The following is an 18041-nucleotide window of genomic DNA, read 5'->3' on the forward strand; positions in this document are numbered from 1 at the left end:
CGTACTGTGCAACGTGAAACCAATAAGTCACTTATTGGTTTATTAGAGTACATACATTTGTAAATATTTCTCCCATGTACCTTTGACCCGATTCATTTCTATAGCCCAATGAACAACTTCTTCATTGTATAACTCCAGAAATAGGAGAATGTAGGAGACGTCACATAGTACAGTGGTTGTGCATTGACCAGTCATGTTACTCTTATTGGTCAACTCTCAGAGTTTGTGTAAGCATTAGGGCCGGGACTAATTGCGATTAATTTAGATTAATTAACTACAGAAAAATTAACGCGTTAAAATAATTAACGCATTTAATCGCATATTTTGTTTTCACCGCCGAACCGGAACTTTTCTCACTGGGCGCACGTTTCCACTTACCTAAGATGCTGACGCACCCAGCAGCAACATTGCTGTCTGAGCATTCACTTTTGCTAGTACTAGACGATAACAACAAACTGAAACAGCACACGTTAGCATGAATGCAGACCCAAATAAGAACGCGCAGCTTGGGAAATTTAGTGGGAAATTTAGATTTAAAAAGCGAGCGGATGGAAGCGTGGACAGAAATGCAGTTGTATGCATGTTATGCAACAAAGAATTTGCCTATCACCGCAGCACATCGTCCCTCACATATCACATCAATGCCAAACATGTTGCTGCTAGCGTGGAAGTTCACGTTACTCCGTCTTCTTCAACGTCGCAACCTACACTCGACCTGATGCCTGGTTTCAGAGGCAATATGACTAAGTCCAAGTCTGACAAAATAACAAACTCCCTGGCTTACTGGGTTGCAGTCAACTGTAGACCACTTGCGGTGGTCGAAGATATGGGGCTGCAAAAAGTGCTACAGATAGCTTCGTCTGACACAACATATGTGCTGCCATGCAGAAAGACAATCTCAAAAAGAATCCAGCAGCTTTATGACAACGGAAAGGAAGAACATGTGGATTTATTGAAGAAAGATTCACTATTCATTCCTTTACTCATAAAGTCATAATACCAAAATCCATTTGAAAAAATTGCTTTCTGACTGTTCTCGGGTCAAATAATAATATGCGATTAAAATGCGATTAATCTAGATTAATTAATCGCAAAGCCTCTGATTAATTAGATTAATTTTTTTAATCGAGTCCCAGCTCTAGTAAGCATACATAACCTGCTGGGTGCATACTTAGTTTAGACTAGTCATTGGTTAGACATAAGGTTGGTGAGGGTTGTTGCAAGAGAGCATTTTCAGAGTTCTGCATTTTCATTTGTATCTGGGTGCTCCAGCCTGGATACCCTTGTTTTGAAGTCATGGAATTTACTAAGTAAGTGATCATATCACACAGAGCTAAACAAAATACAGAATAATAATAATGAAGAATATTGATCTTCCTTTATTTCGTGTACAATTATGAAATGTTTAGGGATGACTCTCTGAGAGAGTAGAACTTGTCTTGTCACTTGAAGGAAAGAGTATTTACCACCATCCAGTGGTTGCTTTGAAGACTGCTGTCAGCTAAATGTGCTCTATGTTCCCCTGTTCTTATTGGTAGTTATGATCACATGTGCAAGGCTTTACTTCCTGCAAGTCAGATTTTTTCTTTGCTTTTTTTGTTGAGAAAACACACAGAAAGTAAGTAAGTACATTTTATTTATAAAGCACCTTTCGAAACAAAGTTACAAGGTGCTGAACAATGAACACAGTATAAACAAATGAAAAACAAGGAACATACGGTATCACACAGCTGTGACAATATAATACAGTAGTGCAGTGAGCAGAACAAAAACAAACAAGGCAGAACAAAAACATAGGGATATAGAAATGAATCGGGTCAAAGGTACATGGGAGAAATATTTACAAAAGTATGTACTCTAATATGCTCTGTCTACAATATATCTAACACCAGTGGTTCTCAACCTTTTTACACAAAGTACCACCTCAGAACATATCTGCATATACGTATACACAGTATGCTCCAGTATATTTAATCACTTGCCATCCACTTGTTTTGAGCCATTGGAGAAGCTTTGTCTGTGAGTTTACTTTATGTTTCAATCATCTTTAAGAATAATGAAATGATCGATGCACATTTTGCCGTTTTATTTTACATTTATGAGATTTATGGTCAATTGCCGGCTTGCCTTGTCATTTGTAGTGCAGTGTTCTTGTCTAGCTGTAAGTAGAATCTAGGTATTACATTTATGTTTTTAAACAACCTCCAATTTATTTTTTATTGATAAGCACAATTATTCAAACCGTTTTACAGCAGAGCCGGGAGGAGAGAGATCATCATAGTCATTTACAACTTGTGCTCTTTTTATTTTTCTCCACACTCTGCCCTCTCTGTATTCAGTTTCTTCAGTTCAACCTCCAATTCTACGTCCACGTCTCTCCAAGTCTTTATCAGTGCCTTTCTGTTTAGCTATAGGCCTATCTGTCACTTCGTGGAGCCACACACTCAGGGGACGGAATAGAAGTAGTAGAGATTAAAGAACTGTAAGTGATATTGTTTTGATATGATTAATGTAAATAGCTCTTATTCCCTAATTTCTATTAGAGTGTTTGTTCAGTACCGGGGGTCTCCGGGATCAAGAATTGGATACATGATAAATAAGTAAAATTGGAAGTTAAACCAATAAATATGTACAGTACACACTGTAAAAATATAAGCTTATATGGGTTCTCTCTCCTGATTGGATATTGAAACCCAATCAAGTTATACCTCAGTGTATAGATCTGATCTTCTATTTTCAAATGAAGAAATGAAACGATGAAAATGTGAAACATTTAATTTATTTATTATTTGAATGTGTCACTTTCACAACTCCCCCTTCTATGAAAACATGGTAGTTAAAGTAATAAATAAAATAACTCAAAAGTATCTTAAAAGTATGGGTTTTCTGTGATCGACACTCCTGTTACTGAACAAATACTATAGCAATAACAAGGATATAGACTAGAGATTTTACACTTATTTTAACGAATACATTTCACTTACCCTATACCTTTTTAAGTTGGTTTCATAAATAACATAATGAGCTTAGAAACACAATAAAAACAGGAATAACAACATAATTTCATTCCATAAATAAATTAATCTAATAAATACATTCTTACAGGTTCACCGAGCACCGAGAATAAATTAAACACAGACTAGTGTTGTGTTAATAATTTAAAACCTATCAAACCTATATCATGTCACGAATATGGCCCTGAAAGTATCATTAATAGCACTCGACTTTCAACACGTTCATTCACATGCCGCTTCAACAGAAATGCTGATTCATCCTCGTTGACTTCCTGGTTGCCTCCTGGATTGAGGTCATTGGCTGGAGAGGGAGAGGGCGGTGGGGCGCGGTTGAACTTCTCTTTTTTCCGCTTCCGCCAAATTCCAGCACTTGTGTTGTTTAGAGTAGACAGTCAAGAGCGTAGGTGTTGCCCAGCGCGGCCTGTTATTGGCCCGCTGGCCCGCTGAGCTGAGGTATACGACTGTAGACCTCACTGGGATGAGGAGGATGAGGAGGAGGAGGAGGAGGAGGTGATTGAGGTAGAAGGCAAGAAGGTCGGAGGCAAGGACGTATGAGAAGAGGAAGAAGTAAGGAGGGAGAGGAGAGAGGGAGTAGAAGAGGAGGTGGAGAGAGGGGAGGTAGGCTTGGCGTTATTCCTGCGTGCCGCCCTGTTAAGAAAACAATACAGAAACGGTGACAGTTAAGCGGAGTGGGGGGGAATTAGTGAATGCTAGTTATTATGAATGAGTGAGTGAGTGAGTGAATCAATGCATTACTTCAATAATATAACTTACTCAAAGTGTTTGATTGTCTTTCGTACCCAGGGAGCATTGAATTGACTGCAGAACACTCCTTTCTCTGTCTGAAAACTGCAAGAACACAACAGTTTAGATCCTACACGAGATAGATAGATAGATAGATAGGTAGGTAGATAGATAGATAGATAGATAGATAGATAGATAGACTCTTACATGATAGCAGTGACACACGGCAGGTTTTTCTTCTGGACCATGTATCCAGTGATAGGTTCTCGGATCTCCTGTCTGCTTACTGTAGTGCAGCAGGATGCTAGCTTCTCAGGCGCTGTAGGAAAACACATGGATCAAGGGTTAGGTCATTTTGCTATGAATGACACATAACATAGGTGGTTATCATACCCATAATGTGAGCTTGTTGATCTGCTGTTTTCAAATAGCCAAGTTATATAAATGGATTATGTTATGTTTTGTAATAATAATAGTAACTAGTTTTCAAATACATAGTAGTGTAGAGTAAAGAAAGTACAATATTTGCCTCTGAGATGTAGTCGAGTAGAAGTAAAACATTATTGAACAGATCACTCCAGTAAATTCCTAAAATGTTTTACTTACGTACAGTACTTGAGTAAATGTACCTAGTTACTTTCCACCACTGACTATTTTAGGCATTGTACCGTACACAATTACACATACTGCTATACTACTGCATACTCATGTAACTCACCGGCTGAGGCCATGACAACCAGAGTCACCAGCATTATTACAGCAATCTTCAGCAGGATTCCACAGGACACCATTTTTACTATAGACACTAGACTCAATGTGGAATGAATGGATGAATGAATGAGAGGGTGAGTGAGTGAGTGAATGAATGACTGACTGTGATTCAATGATTGTTAGATTCAATCTTCCTCTCTCTTCTCCTCAGTGCAGTCTAGTGAAGTGACAGGCTTGAAGGGTGTCTGATACTTAAGGCCTGGAAAAGCAGAAGTGCAACTACTGGTACGCCACACCACCCACCCACCCACCCACAAACACACCCCGTAACTCTCTCTCTCTCTCTCTCTCTCTCTCTCTCTCTCAGACAGACAGACAGACCATCTTACATGACAGCAATGACACATGGCAGGTTTTTCTTCTGGACCATGTATCCAGTGATACACACACACACACACACACACACACTCTTGGTATACTCATCGATTCGATATATTCATAATAAATCCTCCCCCCCCCCCCCCCCCCCCACACACACACACACACACACACACACACACACACACACATATAACCACATACTATGGCTACTTTTACACAACACGCTTGTATGATGAAGTCTTGAACTTCATCATAGGGGATGATGAAGCATTGTAATGTGGTGATACAAGGCAGTGAGGCGACAGCACTACCAACTGTGCCACCGTGCCCCCTGTGCCGGTTCCATGTTTACCCTACTTCCAAAGTGTGTACGTTGTTTAAGTCACAGATGCATGATTTTCATCTATCTATAAATGCACCATGGCCCTCAACGCGGTGTACACCCAGATTTGGGTGTACGCCGCGTTGATAAATGAGGGCCCATGTCTCTGTACGTGTGTACGTCTGTAATGCACGTGACTCGAGAACCGTTCGCCCCACCGACTTCAAATTGGACACGCGCGTCCCACACCCCCACAGGGAGTGTCGAGTCGGTCTGACCCACGGGGGCCCCTGGCCAGGCTCCATACATGGAGCTGGCCTGTACTGACATCACAACACTCCATATTTGGGCATGCCTGACACAGAACTCCCGGGCAGATCTGAGCCCTTATATAAAGGGGTGAAGACTAAAAATATTTAATTATAGCTCAACAACAGGTAGAACAGGTCATAGAGAGTGAGGGAGAGCCAGGACACATCTATATTTCCAGTACAGTGTCTGTAACCATATACATCACAGAGATGCCAGGACTCAGCTGTCGTTTTTACCAACCCCGGCTTCCACAGGAGGAGAATGTTGTGATGGTGAAGGTGAGGTCCATTGACGAGATGGGCGCCTATGTCAACCTTTTGGAGTACAACAACAAAGAGGGCATGATCCCGCTCAGTGAGCTGTCACGCCGGCGTATCCGTTCCATCAATAAGCTCATCCGCATAGGCCACGAAGAGGTCGTAGAGGTCATCAGAGTAGACAACGAGAAAGGATATATTGATTTATCAAAAAGAAGAGTTACCGAAGAGGATAAGGCCAAGTGTCATGATAAATTCACCAAATCCAAAAATGTGTACAGCATCCTTCAACAAGTGGCTAATGGGCTTCAATACACCAAGGATGAAGAGCTGGAGAGCTTGTTTCAGCGCACTGCCTGGGTCTTCGACGAGAAATCCAACAAGCCCGGTTATGGAGCGTATGATGCTTTTAAACAGGCCGAGTCAGATCCTTCAATCCTCGACGGCCTGGACCTGACGGAGATGGAGAGGAAGGGGTTGATTGACAACATCAAAAGACGACTCACTCCGCAGGCTGTCAAAATCAGAGCAGACATTGATGTGCAGTGCTACGAGTATGAGGGGATTGATGCCATCAAAGATGCTCTGTGGGCAGGTCGCGCCTACTCAACGGACGCCATGCCTATTAATATAAACCTGATCGCTCATCCACGATTTATGATGACGACGACGACACTGGAGCACACAGAGGGCCTGTCTGTCCTCAAACAGGCCATGGCTGCCATCAAGGAGAAGATAGAGGACAAGAAGGGAATTTTTGAAATCCAATTGGAGCCAACAGTGGTGACCGAGACGGATGAGAAAGAATTGGCCCGGCAGCTAGAGAGTCTAGAGAAAGATAAAGCTGATGAGGTGGTGGTCCAGCAGTTGGAAAGTCTAGAGGAAGAGAACGCCGAGCTGGACGTGAATTATGACGCAGAGGAGACGGCAGCCAAAGCAGAGGACTAAGTCCATCCAATATAGCCCGGCTAATAAGCCAGACCGAATCAGCCGTTCCCACGACAGTGTTGTGTGATATTAGTCTGGCTTATTAGCCAGGCTTACATCCAATAGGACATCTTTGGAATATTCAGGGCATTTTCTGATGGGCCTGTGCCTGTGTAATCATGCATGTGGCCTGCACATTATCCCTCAACTCTGAGAGGGTCAGCATACAAAGGTGGAAAATGAGTGCTGCTGAACAGTACTCTTTAACTGCAGGGAGTATAATATACTCCCTGCAGATTCAGATTCAGCAGATTCAGCCAATTATCAAGAGCCTATATTATAGGCTCTTGATAATTGGCTGAATCTGCTCTGCAACCCAACAGCATTTCCGTCTCTTATTCAAGGTATAGCTATGCCAGCTCCTTGCCTTCCAGCTCCACTCCTAACCTCCAGATCCAGCCACGTCTCTGGGATTAGGTAACAACCGTTGGTTCCAGGTGTGGTGCGGTAGGGTGAGGATGATTGAGTTATTGTTCTTGGCATCCGTGCACCACTGGACAAACAGTTCTGATGATTCAGATGATCTTACCATACTAGCCCCACAGCAGTGCTTTGGCACTATTTTCGGCAAGCCAAAGTTTCCAGTGCTCTCGACGACCACCAGATTGGCCGACCTAAAAGCACTCACCTTTACACAAATTATATCACCCCACAACAATCAACACAGAATTCACCTTAATCCAATGTGTAATCACACCCTACATACCAAGTAGAAAACTGAGAAATAAAATACATTATATTATCAGGTTGGAACACCCAAATGGGGACAGTACAATCTTACACAATAGGATTCACATAACATCAATAGAGCGAAAACACAAAGAACACTAGGATATGGATCCCTGAGGGACTCTGGTCAAATAGATCAGTGGTTTTCAGTGGTTTTATTCGGGATTTGAGCCACGGCCCACCATTTCATGAGATTTAGCCTCAGACCCAAAACTTTGAATATGTTGTTGGATAAGATTGTGTCCACAATTCCATGCTGTATTGATGTTGGTACCACAGGAGAGATAACAGGCAAACGTTGTCAAAAATAATACTTCTACATTCTCTAATTGTGTAGACTTCTTGTAAATTACGTAATGCAGATTGAGAGTGTGAAATGAAACCAAGCAACACCCTCACTGGTGACCGTCACTGGTTGTCGTCACTTGTTGAAAACCACTGATGACAGCAACTCGGCTATCTATGCACTTCCAAACTGTTTGTCATATCCCCATCCTGTGCCAACCAACACTCATTTCTTAGAACTCGTGTCAAAATGAATGAAACTGCTGTGATCACATTTGCGTTATCGTGGAGGATCCCTAAGAAACCAAGTGATGAAATGGTTTCCTGTTGGCCAGTAGCCGGTCACATGATGCATGACACTTCCTCACTGTTCATTCATTGCTCATATCACTGCTGTAGGGCAGACCCATATATGGGCTTCCCCACTCCCCACATCCTCACATCATTTGGGGGAAGGGGGGGATCTCGTAAGCTCTCAATGCCTCGTAGTTGTTGTGAGCTTGTAGATCGGCTATTTTCACAGTATTTATCTCTTTGGAACCGAGTCCAAGTGCTGTGTGTGGAGGATTTATTATGAATATATCGAATCGATAGTATACCAAGTGTGTGCGTGTGCGTGCGTGTGAGTCACTGGATACATGGTCCAGAAGAAAAACCTCCTATAGGGTAGGTAGTAGGTACCCTCACAAAAAACATGCAGTAATCCTGTAACCCTGGCCAGCCGGGGCGCCTTATGGAGGGGAAAGCAACTGGTTGGAATAACATGTTCCTTCCACGCGCTACGTCCAACCAGGGAAACTCCCCCCTGTCAGTTGTAAAGGAGCAACTTGGACACTCAGGCATGAAGGGAGCATGAGTTCAAGTCCGTTGCTCTCCCCATGTCCCCCATATATGGGGACAAGGTTGGCGGAGGGTGTGTAGAGCCCAGGATCACATGGGATAATTGACACAGGGGTGGAAAATGGGTTACAAAATCGTGGGATAAAAATTATAGAGAAAAAAAATAAACATGGAACCACCGCAGCGTTAGGTGAGTAATGTAGTTCATTGTACAAGTCTCATGGCTCCCGCTGGTAAATAATCAACAGCTGCTGTCCAAACAAAACATGTATAACAGTAACACGTAGAGTATACTGTATATTACTGTCACTGCCTGAAAGAATGTGATGTCATTAAATTGAAGTTCACTTTGCCTGCTTATATCATGACCTTAAATAGTGCTTGTACTTGGAACTGTTTGGCCGCGAGCCAATTCTTATAAAGATTTTAGTTCATTATAGTTGAAGTGGCGGGAGGTCGGTTCGGGGTCTCTGTCCCCCTGGATTGTCCACCACTTAGGGGAGCATAACTCTGAGTCAGATCATGTATCTGACTCAGAACATGACAGTCATCAGTTATTCAAGGGGAACCGGAGACGATCACCCTGGTGTCATGGTCAGCCCGTTTCCACTATATGGAACGGTTCGTCATTCATTCTGAGTACTGTACGTTGTGAAACATCATGGCAAACTCGTGGCCTGGCCAGTCAGTGTTGCAACAACTCCAGTGATCGCTGAGTTGTTGCTACACTGACTGCACATGGTCCTGTAACTCTCTGTATGCAAGTAAACGAAAGCAAGAACTGCAGAGTTCAGGTTGGCAGAGGGAGTGTAGCGCCCAGTATTGCATTACCCTAGACATTTGACACTGAAAAAGAGTTGAAAAAAGAGTTCTTCCTTCCGCGGTGGAGTTAAACCCTTAAGGTGCGTTCATACTTGGATGGTTAGAGCGGAGCAATTACATACGAAGTCAATGCAAAGACGAGAATTGCATGAACGGGAGTGGCGCAACACATAGGGACGAACCAAATATATATATTCAAGTCTGAACGCAGCTTTAGACTACATAATGGTGGACGGGCAGTTTACTTAATTTTTCCGAGAGCCTCTCTGAGCAAGCGGTGAAACATGACCCTCCCTAATGACAGTCGAATTAGCATGGGACCACAGGGGAAGGTGTTCTGGGGAAAACAATCACACCATCCATGTGTAAAGAATGAGAGCATTTAAACTTGGGAGGCAACTTTCAAAAGTACAAGCATAACGAACCCAGATTCAAGACCCTGTAAAGACAGTTCAGTGATTTGTTTCTAAACACATTAGACATGTTTAAAAAGTAATGGCTGAAAACATGCAAACATCTGGGATCTATGTTTTACTGAATTGTGCAATAAGAACATTATGTGAGTTATGTTTTTGAGGGGCGGGGGGTTGAAATCAGACCTGATGACACACCACCGTGTCACCACATGATTGTAACCAATGTGCCTCATAGTACTTTGACCAACACAGAACATCACCAAACATCTTTAAGGGAGGGTAATCAACTTCACTAATTTTAGTTTTTGATTTAATATGATCTCTAATCCGATTACTGCTTTTGGTTTAATATGGTATAGACAACTGAATCTACTAAAAGGTTATCAGCAAACAAATGTTTCCATATACATTTATTGTTGTACAATATATATATATACATATCATTTCATTTCTGCTTCTATGTTTTCGTGCCACCTCGACCCATGATGGACTTCTTAGTGTTTCTCTCAGGTTTCAAAAGGATTATGTAACATTTTGGTCCAAACAGTGCCACCAAAATGCCAAAACTAGATGCTAAAATAGCAAATACCTCCACTACATCTGCATATTTGCCTGGGGAGCTGATATATGCTGGGATGAAGGCTATCCACACAGCACAGAAGATCAGCATGCTGAAGGTGATTAACTTGGCTTCATTGAAGTTGTCTGGAAGATTCCTTGCCATGAATGCTAGGAGGAAGCTCAGGAGTGCCAATAAACCAATATAACCTAATAACACTCCAAAACCAACTGTTGATCCCACATCACACTCATAGACTATCTTATCACTGTGGTATTGTATGTTTTTATGAGGAGTTGGTGAGGAAGACACAAGCCAGGCTGTACAGATTATTGCCTGGACGGAAGTAAGAGCCAGAACTGTTCCTCTCTGCTGCATTGTACCGAACCACTTCATAATGTCTGTACCCCCAGGCGTAGAGGCCTTGAACACAGCCAAAACCACCATCGTCTTTACCAGGATACATGAGACACACAGCACAAAGCTGATCCCAAATACTGCATGCCTCAGCTGACAAGTCCAGAGTCTGGGGTGTCCAATGAATAGAAGTGAGCACAAGAAACATAGTTTGAGCGATAGCAAAAGTTGGAAGCTGAGCTCTGAGTTGTTGGCGCGTACCATGGGTGTGTTTCGATGATAAATGAAGATTCCCAGGACCATGGTAGAGATAAGTGTGCCTAGCAATGAGATGGCGGTTAAGGAGATACCCAGGGGCTCATGATAGGAGAGGAATTCCATGCTCTTAGGGACACAGTGGTCACGTTGTGGATTGGGCCAGAAGTCCGCCGGACAACTGATGCACTCTGTAGAGTCTGACATGGTTAAAGGAATAGACATACATACTGTAGTTAGTATCATCTTAGGATAGCCGGCAGTACATTGCTACATAATGTAAACCTACCAGTCTCATTGCTGATCTCTCCCTCAGAACAAGCAATGCAGTCAAAGCAGCAGACAGGTTCCCCTTTCCTTCTGGCCACACGGGTTCCAGGGGAACAGCTCTCACTGCACACTGACTGAGGAGGCTACAGAATTGTAACAATTACAGTCTAGAGTACTACAATTTCATTCACATGATCATAAGCTTGACATGAGTTATTTTAGAGAGCTCATAAGTGACCTTGTTGGATTCAAAGTTCCAGAATATTCTGTCTTCATCGAGGATGAGTTCTTCACCTGCGGAGGTTGACTTCTTATATACACCTACATTGTGAACCTTTGTGCTTCCATCGGGGAGCCATGCCCAGTTCATGACATCATAGATCGGTAAAGCATCACCATTCTCATCAAATGATACATGATCACCAAATGGTGTGGTGAAGTTGATCTTTTCCAGGTAATACACAAGCTAGAAATGGTAATGAGAAAAATTACGAAGAGCATCAGCTACTTGGCAAGTATCCCCCCCAAAGGCTTGTGTGCAACAGTGTTACTTTTCCAAACAATGATAAATATTTACCGCCAAAGCAATTGGTATTACTACACTACATCACTATAAGGAGATTTCTTTTCATGCTTTTTTTTAATTCATTATAATTCTATATTTGAATCAAACTAGAAACAGCTTGGCAAACTGTTAATTAACATTACACCTGCCATGGTTGTATTGTCTGCAAACGGGCACAGCTGTGCCCAGTGAACGGCCCTCTTCCTGGTACACACTGCAACATGTCGTGGAGGGCATGGGCCATAGTATACACAGCCTTGTACACATTGTACTCATCCCTGAGGTTAGACACATCCAGCAGTATCGTGTCTGCCGTTGCTAGGTCCTCTTGTCCTGTACACACCCTTCCACCAGCATCCACCCACTCTGACGGAAGGGGAGCAAATTTACACTGAAATGTGTCCTCCCAAAACTGCCTCACCTGGAGAAACATGACGAATGTGAATATTTTAGGGCTACAACCATCGATTCGGTTTTTTGGCTGTCATTATATTGTTTACTTTTTTGATTAAGCAACTCTAGGCTATATTTCTATCAAAACTCTATCAATAAATTATCCACATTAGCGTTGTTTTATACTTTGTAGCACAACTGTGTCATGCAAAAGTGAAAATAGCAGAACTATATATCGGCTGATTTCACTATGTTTTAACCATGTGTGGAAAATGCAGCTTAATATAACTATTAACCAAAATACTCACTATGGTATTGCCATCATGTATGCTGTCAGGGTCATTGTCGGGGTGTATTCTTAACAAGAAGTCCTTCAGACCTGCTATCTCTCCGTGGCGGACCGCAATTCCCAGGGTGCCTCTCAGGTACGGCATGAAGTCGGGAGTCTGGAACCTGGTGTCTGTTGTCAAGCCCACAGCGGTTATCCACTGCAGGCCTGCCACATTCTGCTTTACCACCTGTTGGTTGTATTGAAACAAACAAATCCATTAAGACCTGAGGCCGATTCTACAAATGCCTCCTACTCACACTTTACAAAATGTTCAAAAATAGCAAATCTACAAGCTTGCAGTGTGGCACGAAGTTAACCCGCTGTGAGCTTGTATATCTGCTATTTTCGAATAGCCAACACTAAAAATCTAAAATGACACGGGGGGGGGGGGGGGGGAAGAGATGATTTGAATCAAATATTTAGGAAAAAGTTGTGGAAGGAGATCCTTCTGAGAGTTTCACGGGCAAAGATAATCAACTTCAAAATCTCTAAATGGGTCAGAAAGACCTCACAGACACTAGTGTTAATGACTTCAAATATAATACACACGCACAGATGCATTTAGCCTGTCATTTGCTTGTGTTTGTATAGGCCAGCAACTATCGAGTGATCTCCAGTTCTCCACAAATATGGGTGTAAAAAGGACTGACAGATTCAGAGATCCCAAACCTCTAGTCTAGAGCCAGCCTGTTCATCGGCTATTTATTCACAGTGAAGAAAATGACTTGTAGAATTGGCCTCAGATCTTATTGGGTTAAGTGGATAATTATTAACCCTAACCTCGGCCATGAGATTGTCCACATATCTCCCATAGGCGAACACAATGACCACACGAGCTGTGGACCTCTTCATCACAGTGACGCTCCTCTGGTATTGGGCGGGGTCGTGGTCCCAGGGCAGGGCCTCCAGGTAGGCCAGACAGCCCAGGGCGGACTGGCTCAGGTCAGACTGGAAGATGCGGGCGGCATCGTGACCCCAGTCGTTGTCAATGAACAACAGGCCTGCCCAGGTCCACCCGAACCGTTTCATAATGTGGAGCATGGCTCGCACCTGATTGGATATAAAGAATGGAGGCATACACGTGCTTATAGGCTATATGCACGTGTAATCGTGTATATGTATATAGGTATACCGGTGTGTATATATATATATATATTAGGGCCGGGACTAATTGCGATTAATTTAGATTAATTAACTACAGAAAAATTAACGCGTTAAAATAATTAACGCATTTAATCGCATATTTTGTTTTCACCGCCGAACCGGAACTTTTCTCACTGGGCGCACGTTTCCACTTACCTAAGATGCTGACGCACCCAGCAGCAACATTGCTGTCTGAGCATTCACTTTTGCTAGTACTAGACGATAACAACAAACTGAAACAGCACACGTTAGCATGAATGCAGACCCAAATAAGAACGCGCAGCTTGGGAAATTTAGTGGGAAATTTAGATTTAAAAAGCGAGCGGATGGAAGCGTGGACAGAAATGCAGTTGTATGCATGTTATGCAACAAAGAATTTGCCTATCACCGCAGCACATCGTCCCTCACATATCACATCAATGCCAAACATGTTGCTGCTAGCGTGGAAGTTCACGTTACTCCGTCTTCTTCAACGTCGCAACCTACACTCGACCTGATGCCTGGTTTCAGAGGCAATATGACTAAGTCCAAGTCTGACAAAATAACAAACTCCCTGGCTTACTGGGTTGCAGTCAACTGTAGACCACTTGCGGTGGTCGAAGATATGGGGCTGCAAAAAGTGCTACAGATAGCTTCGTCTGACACAACATATGTGCTGCCATGCAGAAAGACAATCTCAAAAAGAATCCAGCAGCTTTATGACAACGGAAAGGAAGAACATGTGGATTTATTGAAGAAAGATTCACTATTCATTCCTTTACTCATAAAGTCATAATACCAAAATCCATTTGAAAAAATTGCTTTCTGACTGTTCTCGGGTCAAATAATAATATGCGATTAAAATGCGATTAATCTAGATTAATTAATCGCAAAGCCTCTGATTAATTAGATTAATTTTTTTAATCGAGTCCCAGCTCTAATATATATATATACATGCACGCACGCACACACACACATGTGTGATTTTTATTTCGACGTCAGGCCAAAATTGCTTAACTATAAACTGTGTTCTGGGATGCAAAATGCACCCTATTTTAATCTCTGGATGATAGTTACTGCCACTGGCCTATACTATACACACAGCAAAGGACAGGCAGAATGCAACATGGATTACCTGGAAAGGAACACTAGGGATCGTTCTAAAGAAGGAGGGGAACTGATTCCAGTCACTCAGACAGGAGCAGGTGGCGTAGTAACTCACCTGCAAAACAGGTGATATGATACCAGGTTATATACATTTTACATGCTATAACGAGGCTGTGCCACGCTCCACCTCAGCTCAAAGAGATCCCCTACCCCTCTGCTTGAAATAGTAAATAATTAATAATAATAATAATAATAATAAATATAGCGGCTAGCAGCTATAAGACAGGGTTAAAGGAGAATTCCATGCTAGAAGGCTTTTTACCTTTATTTGTAGTTGTTGCGTCCCCACCAAAGAGGTCCAGGTGTTATTCTGTGCAAAAGCGCATTATTGGCTATTTCCCCTACCATAAGCACTCAATGAATTTAATTGAATTGAATGGGGCTTTGGGGTGTTGTGCTAATTTGCTTATTTCCATCGCTCAAAAATCTTTTTCAATGTAAATAGTATCCCAAGTGGCACACTTTACTATAATTATTTTGATGGAAATAAGCAATTAGCAAAACCCCAACCCCCATTGAGGGCTTATATTAGGGGAAATAGCCAATAATGCACTTTTGCACAAAATAACACCTGGACCTCTTTGGTGGGGACGTGACAACTACAAATAAAGGTAAGAAAGTCTTCTAGCATGGCATTCTCCTTTAAGCCTAAAAAGAAAAGGAAAAAAAAACAAAGGTACAATTCAAAATTAACCTGTTTTGTGGCCTATACTAAACAGTTAGTGGTAGCCTTTGTCATTTGGAGTTTCAGAAAACAACTTGTATCACCATTGACAGCTTAGTAACAGGCAATAACAATTACTTCTGCTGGGTAATCAGTAATCACACAACCCTTCTCGCTCTCTCTCTCTCTCTCTCTCTCTCTCTCTCTCTCTCTCTCTCTCTCTCTGGAATACAGGTTATTCTCTGACATATTTCCTGAAAAGTAACTGTTTTGTTCTAACAAGGTTTCCACCTGACAGCGACTGTATCCACTATAACATTGGTGATGGGTAAAAAAAAAAAGAACTGGGTTAGAGTAGGAAACTTACCAAGGGAACTCTGTACAAACCCAGTATACTAGAGATGGCAATAGTATTCGAAGAGGTCGAATCACCCACAATTCCGAGCACCGGAGGAGAGCCGACGCAGCTCTCGTCCAAGCGAAACTGCTCCTCCTCTCTCCCGCTGACCAATGACAACGCAGCGCGGAACGCCACTCCGAGCGTGACGCAGTTATCGTAGAGGCTGTAGCCCAGAGTGACGCTGGGCAGCAGGCGTGGGTTTCTGTTTATCTCTGCGATGGCAAAGGCCATGGTCTGAGCCCACCTGAATCCCTGAATGTAAAAACTACAAAAACACACAGAGCCCACCTGAATCCCTGAATGTAAAAATTACAAAAACACACAGAGCCCACCTGAATCCCTGAATGTAAAAACTACAAAAACACACAGAGCCCACCTGAATCCCTGAATGTAAAAACTACAAAAACACACAGAGCCCACCTGAATCCCTGAATGTAAAAACTACAAAAACACACAGAGCCCACCTGAATCCGTGAATATAAGAACAAAAAAAAAACACACACACACCTGAAAAAGAAGAAACAAAAACAACACAATTTTTTTTAAAGAACCAGAGAGAAACTCAGAAAGAAAACTGCTGGTGGTATTTATTGTCAACAGCAGCTGTATAGGTGCAATGTTTTCACTGTAAAACCATGTTGTTGGAATGGAAATATTATATACAGTAAAATCCACATCTTTCTTCTTGTTTTCAGTGTGTGCATACATAGCCAGCAATACACTCACATCATACAATATAAACATATCCGCTTGTCCATCAATCCCAACCTGAGCAACCTCTATTATGTTACATCTCTAACATCAGCCAGAAACAATTAACTTCCCATTTGCTATTTTTATTCTGAACATCAAGAATCTAACTGATAAAAAATTGCTTCAGTGTTTCAATTGACCAAAATGGGTTATTAGGCCTATAGATGATATTGCACTAATTGATTATCCCCCAAAATCATGGAGGTTTATTTGACCTGTGAGACATAATAATTGTGTCCAACAAAAATGCTGCTACTGCATGTGAGGAAGCTGAGGAGTGCCAGTAAACCAATATAACCCAACAACACTGCAAATCCAACTGTTGATCCCACATCACACTCATAGACTATCTTTTCGCTGTGGTATTGTGTGTTTTTCTGAGGAGCTGGTGAGGAAGACACAAGCCAGGCTATGCAGATTGCTGCCTGGATGGAAGTAAGAGCCAGAACTGCACTTTGACTTTGTAGGGCAGTATAATAACTTTCAACGCGCGTTCCCTGTTCTCTTGTTTGCTACCGTATTAATGATACTCACTCACCCATAGCAAGTGGGGTCCTGTTGCTTGGAGGTGAAAGATGGCTCAGGGAACACAGAGTAGTAGTGGATGTCAAACAACCCGCCCAAAATAAAGTCACCGGCCTTGTGAATTCTGTTGAGGTTGAACTGTGCCTGGGAATCACAAGACGAATTAGAGGAGGAGGAAAACAACAGAGCGAATGAACAGAACAATAGCAACAAGGTCAAGCACAGGTATGAAAGCAGGTGCGTGTGTGGTGAAGCCATCGTGACCGTCGTCGTCCTCCCCTGTCTAACACCCCCTTCTCCAAATCCTATGTGCAGTTGCTACATTTTATACCCAGTGCTGTGCCACAGTGGACTGCCCTTATGCCATTACCAGTGGTGGAAAGTAAGTAGGCTAAGTACATTTATTTAAGTACTGCACTTCAGTACAACTGTGAGGTATTTGTACTTTACTTGAGTATTTCCTATTTCCAATTACGTCTACTTCTACTCCACTACATCTCAGAGGCAAATTTAGAACTTTTACTGCACTACATTTATTTGAAAACTTTAGTTACTTTCGTATAGAGTTTGATTATCATTACAGTGTTTATACAAAGCGCACATCCAGTTCCTTGCTGGTGCCGGACAAAAGGTAGATACATACAGAGAAGGAGAAGTCCGCACGCAGTCTTTGCTCCAACAGCGTTTATTTTGTTAAAACACCATTTAACTGATCAGGACACTACGTTTCTGCCGTTCACGGCCGAAACGTCAGGTGATCGTTAATACAGCTCACAATGCGTCACAATGCGACAAATTGTGAGCTTGTAGTCGATCTGCTATTTTCAAAAGATGTTTATACATTTTAAGCCTTGAAATGG

The 18041-nt window shown here is 42.3% G+C and overlaps 3 protein-coding genes across 3 annotated transcripts in view; 1 reads left to right on the forward strand and 2 right to left on the reverse strand.

The window, feature by feature from the left end:
* Window positions 1-3023: 3023 nt before the first annotated feature.
* Window positions 3024-4658, reverse strand: LOC308336830 (uncharacterized protein). The gene is made up of 4 exons (XM_080794406.1): window positions 4477-4658; window positions 3966-4077; window positions 3789-3863; window positions 3024-3662 (listed from the first exon to the last, which is right to left on the reverse strand). The coding sequence occupies exons 1-4, from the start codon at window positions 4547-4549 to the stop codon at window positions 3485-3487; spliced, it is 438 nt and encodes a 145-aa protein (XP_080650532.1). The 5' UTR covers window positions 4550-4658; the 3' UTR covers window positions 3024-3484.
* A 1035-nt stretch (window positions 4659-5693) lies between these two features.
* Window positions 5694-6689, forward strand: LOC308336052 (eukaryotic translation initiation factor 2 subunit 1-like; the record flags this gene model as incomplete). Its single annotated transcript, XM_080793296.1, has 1 exon — window positions 5694-6689. One exon carries the CDS (start codon window positions 5694-5696, stop codon window positions 6687-6689), a length of 996 nt encoding a protein of 331 aa, XP_080649422.1.
* A 3588-nt stretch (window positions 6690-10277) lies between these two features.
* The window catches only part of LOC308336053 (extracellular calcium-sensing receptor-like), a gene marked incomplete at both ends in the record, with an annotated part of 9196 nt that continues 1432 nt past the window's right edge, over window positions 10278-18041 (reverse strand). Inside the window, 9 exons of the mRNA XM_080793297.1 lie at window positions 10278-11191; window positions 11281-11404; window positions 11500-11727; window positions 12038-12192; window positions 12599-12737; window positions 13331-13600; window positions 14808-14894; window positions 15871-16147; window positions 17195-17325. Coding sequence (XP_080649423.1) covers window positions 10278-11191; window positions 11281-11404; window positions 11500-11727; window positions 12038-12192; window positions 12599-12737; window positions 13331-13600; window positions 14808-14894; window positions 15871-16147; window positions 17195-17325 — 2325 coding nt within the window. The remainder of the gene's footprint in view (window positions 11192-11280; window positions 11405-11499; window positions 11728-12037; window positions 12193-12598; window positions 12738-13330; window positions 13601-14807; window positions 14895-15870; window positions 16148-17194; window positions 17326-18041) is intronic.

Source organism: Protomyctophum bolini (assembly GCF_963924005.1).
Source record: "Protomyctophum bolini genome assembly, chromosome: 21".
Taxonomy (NCBI): Eukaryota; Metazoa; Chordata; class Actinopteri; order Myctophiformes; family Myctophidae; genus Protomyctophum; species Protomyctophum bolini.